Source organism: Musca vetustissima, unplaced genomic scaffold (genome assembly GCF_032173495.1).
Source record: "Musca vetustissima isolate MV318-11 ecotype Yass unplaced genomic scaffold, APGP_CSIRO_Mvet_v1 utg2526, whole genome shotgun sequence".
NCBI lineage: Eukaryota > Metazoa > Arthropoda > Insecta > Diptera > Muscidae > Musca > Musca vetustissima.
Window position 1 is genome coordinate 187,835 of NW_026876681.1, and position 9,738 is coordinate 197,572.

The 9,738-nt window shown below is 36.6% G+C and overlaps 1 protein-coding gene across 1 annotated transcript; it reads right to left on the reverse strand.

Annotated features, from left to right (window-relative positions):
• Window positions 1-457: 457 nt before the first annotated feature.
• On the reverse strand, window positions 458-8,449 carry LOC133321250 (mucin-5AC-like). Its single transcript, XM_061530338.1, has 5 exons — window positions 8,338-8,449; window positions 4,942-5,250; window positions 4,222-4,523; window positions 3,684-3,975; window positions 458-912 (listed from the first exon to the last, which is right to left on the reverse strand). The coding sequence occupies exons 1-5, from the start codon at window positions 8,447-8,449 to the stop codon at window positions 506-508; spliced, it is 1,422 nt and encodes a 473-aa protein (XP_061386322.1). The 3' UTR covers window positions 458-505.
• Between the last annotated feature and the right edge of the window lie 1,289 nt (window positions 8,450-9,738).

The following is a 9,738-nucleotide window of genomic DNA, read 5'->3' on the forward strand; positions in this document are numbered from 1 at the left end:
CTCAAATTGTTAACATCGCAGAGGCAGCCAACTCCAGCAAAGGATGTTTTTCAATTGGCATTGTGGCCGCTGTTCTGCATCGGTTTCGACTGCTTTTACAGCTGATTTGTGTGGAAGACGATGAAAACAGGACTCGTCGGTGTGCGTTCGACTGGCTTACTTCTTGTTTACTTTGCAATTTCAAAATATTGTCTCTTCATGCTTGCCGTCCACTCCACTGCTCCATTAACTAAAACAACAGTCCCGTTTCATAAGAATTTTAGATAGGTTTGTCCGTCGTGTCCGTGCCACTCTATTATCAATTCAATCGACATTTTATGGCTATGCATGGTTTCCACAATATCACCGTCTTTTACAATGGCTCCGACGTTTTACTTTTGGTGGTCGGGGTGGCGCTGGTGTTCACCGCGGCTGTAGATGATGTCTGCGCCCCAGCTGCGTTGGTACCACTGGTGTTGGTGTACTCGGAACTGTTGTTTTCATTTGGTTGTTCTAGGTCGTTCTGTCATTCGTAATAGAATTGTGAATTCACTGCCATTCCGGTCGAGAGGGTGCGGGGTGGTATGCCATCGTACGTTGATATTGATCCAGAGACCATTGATTGTTGGAGAACATGTGGGGGTGAGGCTGTGGCCGCAGCCGCGGGCGTTGATTGTTTCATTCGTCTCAGTGTGGCTGTTGCTGGCGTTAGAACACCACCGCTGGTTGTTTGCATTGACAATGGAGGCTGCTGCTGCTGTTGTTGCTGATACTGATGTCCTAGGTATGTTGTTTCACCACCTGCTAACGACGTTGGTGGTGTGGCAGCGTTGCCTGGCCTCTGTAGCACATTGTCGCTGTTCAGGATATAACCTGAACGGAATGTTGGGGCAGTGGTATATTGTGCCAGCGAAGTTATGGGAACTACGGTACCTTCAAGAGAAACAAAAGAACAAACGAAAATAATTAAAAGGAAATGTGTTGATTACACAAATACACATTGCATGGCATAAATAATGCGAATAAAAAATGAAACCGCTGACTCTCGAAAAGCATTCAAGGGTAAAGTATGGAACAACAATGGACTAGCCCCACATTTTACAGCTGCGGAATGTTAAACGGGAGTTATTAACTTAATTGTTTTGAAATCAAATGCGACTGGGAAGGACGAACGCAAAGGAGTCCTTATGCTGGCATTTAGCAAAATATTCTTTGGTGGGGATGATTGTAAAACGTATTGTGTGAACGTGTTAAATTGGTGGCGGGGAAAATACGTTAATTGCCACAGCATTATTCTTGAAACGTTGCGTTCTCAATTTGAATTGGGATAAACCATAGGAATGAAAAGGTTTTAGCTATCGATTTAGCTCCCATTGAAACCAATAAACTAATTAGATGAAAATCTCTTAAATAAATATGGATGTTATTAATATCGACGTTAAGGTTAATATTTAGTAGCTTTGTAATTTATTGATTCTCGTAAGCAAGTTCTTCTATACGTGTAGAATAAAAACAAATTTTAGGTATGTCTAAATCTATCTTCTAATAAATACAAAATTCTCTTATCATAGTGTCCGTATAAACACTTCTCCGACACGGCCTGACCGATTTGTAGGTTATAAGCTTTTTTTATAACCTAAAAATGTAATCTATAAATTGATACATTTATGGAATGTAGGCCTTCGAAAAGGAAACCAGCCAATCAAAAGTCAAAATTAATTATATGGATATTGCATATGTCAAGGCCTGACGATATATATATATATAGGAGGTGATGCAAATGTGGTATACCCATTTGTTTTTAGATTGCTAAATTTTTATTTTTTATCCGATTAAATGGAAATTTTACACTTAACATGCTACATGTGTTGTCTTTCCCTGTATCAATTTGAAAATAATATTATTCTAACAATTTAAGAGATATTTCAGAAAATGTTTGAAATTCCATTAAAAGTGATTTTTAAAAAAGTGCAGGTTATGTGGTATACCACATGATGTTAATGTGGTATAGTATAATTTTCACTCCCAATTGATATCTTATATAATTTATTGTTTTTAATGAATGTGAATTAGCTCGAGATTTATGTCTGTTAAGATTTTTAACGGTTACGTTGAGTAGAACTTTAATTTTTATTACATAATAATGTCTACACATAACAATATTTAATTTTTGTATGGAGAAGTTGTTAAAACTCATAGCCTTTGTTTTTCATCCTTGTGGTTCGTGGTAGACTCTCGTAGAGTACAAATGTTTCAAATAGTAATGAGATTTTGTCTTGTGTTGGCTTTTTTTCATGCAGACTCAAGGTATACCACATTACCTGCACTTGTGTTTACTGAAAAAATGTCTAGTGTTTTCCTAAATTGGTTAATATATGTTGCAATTGCGCATATTATTTAATTTTTAGCACTTACTAATTTTTTAATGCTTTAATAATTAATATTAAAATACATCTGTAAAACAAAAAAAAAAATATATTTTTAAACTTCAACCGAAATAAAGTTAATTTCATGAAAAATTTAATTTTTGCTACTGATTCTCAACCTGAGTTAAATAAATTAAACAGATCATTGCTAACTTATTTTTTAGAGACAATAGAACACGTTTCAGTTATTCTAAAATTTTCAGTTTACAACATGATTGGAAAGAAAAACTTTTGTGAACAGAGTAAACAACTGTTTTACAGTTGTTCCCAATTTTCTTATTACATATTTTAATATAATATTTTATACACATATACGGGATAAGGAATTATTTAATTATGTTTTTATTAATTCTAGTAGCCTTAATAGGAGCTATAAAAATATTACTGCTATCAATTAATAATAATTGTTGTCATATTTTATTGACATAAAAATATGATTCTAGATTTTACGACCAAATACATAAAACTGGTAAGTTATGGATATAGTCAGGAGGAGCCGACCATGTTAAACCCTATACACATTTCCCACCATTGGATTTAAACGTTCCAACACATGGCATATATGAAGAATCGTTCAATATATTTTGGGAAACATTGCCACCAAGGTGAGTAATATTGTCAAAACGAAAATAGATTTTTTGTTTGCATTTGAGAGATTATGTAGAATCAACATTTGCATGATGAGGGTATGTTGAAACATAGGTGTTAAATCCCAATCATTAGGGGTGACTGGGAGCACCCCTACCCGGGGTTGCTTTGGCATTTGATGGGAGCACATTCGGCACGAATGGGCATATCATAGTAATTACCATTCCTATCAGTCTAATTGGAATTCAGATCCCCTGAAGGTTATATTTTGTTACCTATATTTTAACTTCAAATAAAAAGATTACTACATATTTCAACATATTTAATTTCAGTTGCAAATGTTTTGACCAACACTGTTTAACGTCGGCTTATTGACTTCGATTCCACAAGACTGGTTACGATTCCACACATTGAAAGGGCCTTCGCAAATTTCTAAATGAATCGTTTATTTTGAATGTTTAAATTCATTTTCTTGTAATATGATATTTAATGGTTTTGATTTGATTTGTTTCAAATATATTGTTAAGTGGAACTAAATATCGTTTGTGGCTTTGTGTCCTTAAACATGATATAATATGTAATATGTATGTATGTAATATGTATTATATAATGACTATTACTAGCATGTCAAATAAGTGATATGATAGTAATAAGACCTTACTACAATTTCAATAAGTTCTCAATACTTACCTATCACATTACTACCGGAACTGACAACAGTTGCGCCGCCAGCTCCTATTACGATTGCCGGTGTCAGTATACCTCCAATTGTTGTTGATCCGGTATTTGTACAGCTGGTGGGTGCATACGATTGCGGAGATATACCTAAAATATCCGGCGATTGTCGTGGTCCGCACATTATTGTGGTATTGCTTATCATACCGGGACCTATGCTGCCCGTTGTATTAGTATGCGTCAGTAGAGTGTTGCCCGGTCCCAATGTACCGTAAAGATTTGTAGTAGGCGCATAGCTAATGTAATTCTAAACATGAACAACCAAAATAGAATGGAGAAAAGGACAAAAAGAATTTCATGAAATTTATGGCCACCGCAAAGTCTACGAAATGGACATCGAATTGAAGAAATTTATGTCCAACAAACTCATAAAAGTACGACAAACAAAAAAGAATAAAAACTCATCCAAACAACATAAAGGAACACAAATAATAAAACCGCCCGTATATACGAGAGAATATGACCACTAGTGGTTGGCTGGACACTTGCTTACCTCGTTCTTTGACACACTTGGCACCGGAATTGGCGTTTGCAAATCGATGTCAGCATCTACTTCGGAAATTGTGTCGTTGAAACCGTTCGGTATTGTAGTCTCAGCGACTCCTTCGACGCCCGCAATGCCCCCGGAGCAGGCACCAGTGACCGGACCTCCCTTGCCCGACGAAGTTGAATGAGTGTCAGTTGCACTATCATGACGTTTGAGAACCACTAGCCTAACCGCAATCGCAACTATGCAGAGTATGACACCCAACGAACCAGCAGTCAGCAGATAAACAAACAATCGTTCCTGGTCGTCTGCATATGGGCCCAGTAAACAGTTATAGAAAAAAGTGGAGAGCAAAACACAAAAAACATATAAAATGAGTGGAGCTAATACACATACACACGCTCGCTTAAGACAAAGTATGGGAAGAAATATGACCACAAACTTTTCTGTTTGTTTGTTTTTTGGCTTCTTTTTGTTATGGGGGATTTTTTGCTCAATACTTCTTTTGGGAACCCAAAAGTTCAGATTTTATACCGAGCAATTGCTAAGCAAGAAAGGACACAGCAATAAATCCTTTACTTAATTGCAATACCATTTGTTAAGTTCAGCCATGGCTGGTGGCAGCTTGCCACACTGCACTGCTGTTGTTCTGTTTTGTATTTGTACTTCTACACCACCACCCATCCCGTTCATTATTTTGGGACAGTGGTAGTCGAGTTTAATTACCTTCCAGAGTCATGTCGGCGCTGTGTGTCATTACGGGATTAACGCCGCCCATATCACCCTCAAACATACCCAGTGTGGCATTATTGGCTCTATTAACACTTGTCACTGCATTGTAGGTTCCATTCAGAGTAATGCTGGCATTGTTGCGTGCCGCCGGAACAGTGGTGTTACTGTACAGCTTCGGAATTGCCTCCGACTCCTTGTAAAACAATTCATCATCGTACAAATCATTAACATCGCCCTCGAAGTCTTCTGGTTCATCAGCTTCAATTTCTGTTTCGTAGCGATCCATGAGCACTTGTTTCGGCACTGAAATGAAATACAAGAAATACAGTTGAAAATTTCCCAATGTAATTTGTCACTTGGTCGCAATGATGATGGAGAGGGGCGGGTGGTCGCTCGGTCGGTCGGTCGGTCGATAGGTCTACTTAACGTTCTGAGTTCAAAAGCTATGTTTGTTTGCTTGCTTGGTTGCATTCTAAGATATACATTGGAAGAAAGATTTACGATTCATTCCGCGAACAATGACTCGCTTCGAAACTCATTTTTAAAAGACTTCATTCAAATGTGTTGGCAATTAAGCGTCACTTCAGAAGCACTTGAAAGTTTTGCGTCTTGATGCGATTTTGTAAAGTCGACGAAGAAATGTAATTGATGGAGAACCCACTGCGTAGCAGTAGCTGCGACTATATACATTAATTTTGTATGTGAAATTCTGTGAAACTTATAATGATAATGAACGTTGCCTTTTAAAATGTAAGTAAACAAGTATTCTTGTGTTCAGTTTTGTATTTATTCAAACTATATTTCTTCTAGAATGTAATAAAATAAATGTTTAGTTTGTGCCAATCTAATACAGCTCATTGCTTTGATGTGATGTTACATATGTAAACTTCGAAAACATGTGTAATGTGAATGCAGTGTGTTTTATATTAGAGCGTTTGTATGTGATATTATTTTTGAGGATAAACTTAGAATTATTTGCCGAGCTTCCGAAATGTCGACCCTTTGTTGTGGAAGCAGTAGAAAGAGTGGACCGATATGTCCCATTTTACAAGATTATACAGGCATAGTTAAAATATTATGTTACAAGGGGTCTAAAATCAATATTTCGATGAGGCACATTTTTGCGTAGCAAAGTTTTTAGTCAAGCATTTGAGGATCGCCCTGTAGAAGCGACAACTAACATTTTTGTTAAACTGTCAAAATTTTTGACAATTTTCAATATTACAAGGATTTGCAATACATTTTTCAATTGAAGTGCCTTTGGTATTCTCGTCTGGATCAGGCGATAATTTGGTGTAATTCCTTAACAACTGTATCCTTAGATTTTCGAAAATTGTCCACATAGTTACATATTAAGAAATTGTCCGCAATATTCCTATGTATCCTTAATATTCAACTGGACTGCATGGCCGTATGCACTATTTTACGCATGAACATCAACATTAGGCGCTATACATGCATGTTAAATACTCTAGATGTCACTAAAACGTTAAAACTTACAAAATTGAATATAATTTAAGATAAATGTCATGTTAAGATATGTGGTAGTTGCATATTTGAATTCTTCATAAATCATATGTACATTTTGCGTACACACAACTACCACGGAACTCTAAATTTCTGCGGATGTTTATTTCGAGCCTAGGCAATATTTCGTGATATTTGCACCCTCTTAACCGTTTAGTCCAGATCAGTCAATCAATATTCTGTACATCTCTTCTAATTACTTGTCCAGATTCTCTTCATCGTGATGTCCCGATGTTCGGCTTGTGGCCGACTCGAAAAAAACAAAAGATTATGTTTTCGGTTCCATTTATCCCAAATTTTGTATGTGGTCATCACGAAAATTATACGCGTTGTCCTTGACCGTACCTGGAACCTCATGGAACAGTTCAAAGCGATCAGCGCTATATTTCCGCCCTCCAGTGTGGTAATGGGTTACTAAATGGGGTATATTTACGGGTAACTCCCACATCCGAGTACATACGACAATATAATTGGTATCAAATTAAAGGTCAATCACTTCTCTTGGATATACTATCAACTTCTCGGGTCTATGTCCTTCAGGGGTAAATATATACGCAATAAAATACAAATTTCGTCATTTTTCATACAAAATCAGGGTCCATTTGCCGTGCTAAATATTGACCGATCTTTATCAAAACAGGCATGCCTTTTCTTTGGCCCGATCCCCTTCTCCATGTAATATTTCACGATGTTCGGGCAATAATTGCGGGCTCTGAAGCGAGCAGAAAAACCGACAAAAATTTTATATTTGGTCCATTTCATCCCCTAAATATTAACCGAAACCATCCTACATGCAAAATTTCGCGAAGATTGGTCCATAACTGTGGCCTGAATCGTGTTTACAAATTATAATGGACAGACGGACATACGGACGGACACACATGTCGAGATCGACTCAGCTAGTCGAGATATGACGATCGGTATACTTGAAGGTGGGTCTAGGACCAATATTTCGCGGCGTTACAATCTTTTGGGGCTGCACAAAGCTAAAATACCCTGACAACATAGTTGTGTAGGGTATAAAAATTGGCATTAATTTGCATTTGAAAATTTGACAGTTCCACGATTTGAAATATACTGGTAAGCCTATTGCGAATTCTACAAATAAAGGTGTGTTTTACGAACTCCATTTGGGGTGCAAAAACATCGCCAGGACCTTTAAAATTTTGAATATCAACGGGTGTCAATATATGTGATCTTTCCCAATTATTTCGAGATGTTTCCGCCATCGTTTGGCGGAGGGTGTACCATTTTCAATTTCTTTTTGCCAATTGGCTTTCTTATTAGTAAAATATACGCTGCCGATACAATCATTCTCTCCTTCCCCCCAAATGAATTCGTATAATTCTTAATGGCTCCACCTTTATTTAAAATTCAAATTTTAATTCATTTGCTGTTGAGGCCGCCTCACAGTTGTCTTCGATTCGACTAACAGACGTAAATCGTATTATCCGTTCACATCACATCAGACGGTATGACCTTTCAAGGTTATGCGTAATTGCTTTGTTTGGTTTTTGGGCCCATGCGATTTGCACAGCAGCATATTCGATAGAACTCTCGATGGTATAGCGTTCAAGTGTATTGAACGTTGCTTCATAGAGCACGCACAAAATATGCACACACACATGTGCGTATAAGTTTGTGTGTGTGTGTGCTTCATTTCATTTCAAATGGATTAAAGCGTGTATTGTTGCAAGCTGGAAAAACACATGTATACTGTTGAACTCCTTTTTAGTTTTATTTGTGTTGGCGTACATGTTGGTTAAGCAGTAAGCTGGCAGACCATACCAAGGACGACTTTATAATGTGTAGAGCAAAGCGGTCACAACTGGTGCTCGGTGGCACAAGTCACGATTTACTTACCACAAGTGTAAACAACTTTCAGATACATCCGAGAATTGGGTTGACATGGCGAACCAAATGTATTGGCATCTGCGGCCAGATTGCATCTACGACGTCCATGGCATATTTGCATAACGGTTTCGGTGGCATACGACGCCAAACATGCTGAATAGTTCGATATGTTCAATATATGCCAACGTGCGAGCAATATCCATGCATAGTGTTGAAAAGAGAATGAAAAAGAAGGACAAGAATAGAAAAGAATTGTGAATTAATTAAATTGTTCTATGGTTATGGTTGATGTATTCTAGCGTTCTAACCGTCCTCATCTTTTGGTGCTAAACAAGTGTAGCAACCATCTATTTGTCAAAAAAGGAAATTAGTTTGTGTGTGTATTTTTTATAATTTACTAGCGGGACCCGTGGCGCTTCGCTGCCCCTGCTGAAGTTATGAAATTAAAATTTAGGTATGATCAATTGGTAATCATCCTATATACAGCTGCAATATTTAGGGGAGAGGGGGGCACCTTTGAACACTTTTTTCTTTCAAGCCTCATAAAAATGCTCATGTTATAATTTTTGGTTTCTTATAAGTTTTAACTAATAGGTACATATGTAACCTTTAAAATGAATATACATATGACATACCTTAAGCTTGATATACATATTTTATTACTGTTTTACTGGAGGAAGTCAAAGTGTTCAAAACTGCCCCCCCAGGGGGGCACCTTTGAACAAAGCTTGGTATTTTTGAACGGCATGGTTTTTTACAGTGTTTATGTTCAAATATATATGTATTGTATTTATATATATCAGAAATTCATTTATTTATTAAAAAATATATACAAAAATATTCGAAAATTAAAAAATTCTGATCAAAATTTATTAAAACACAAAATTACATAAAAACAAAAATTTATATGGTGAAAAATACAGCTAATTTCGTAATCTTATCAGCCTATTTGAAAATTTTTGATAAATCGAAGCCAAAAGTTAAAAACTAATTTTTTTACTGGAGTTTACTGGGTATGTTCAAAGGTGCCCCACCTGTGGTATTTTACGGAAATTTATAATAACTTTTTTTGTAATAAATATATATGAAAGAAAATACATTAGGTATGTTTGAAATGATTATTGGAATGCAAAAAAATTGTTTAACGAAAGAAAACTTTCACAAAATTCTTCCTGCGCCCTTACAAACAAATGAAAAAAAGTTTACAATTGCACTGCGAAAACATGGTCACCCATGTACAATTTGTCGACAACTGAAAAAGCTAGCAAAAGTGGTTTACGCAGATGAAGAACATGATTGGCACATACAAAAATTTGGTTGCTGGTCGGAAAAATTTTAAACCAAGATTTTATGAGCGCTGTTCAAAGCTGCCCCACGTTCAAAGGTGCCCCCCTCTCCCCTACTAAATTT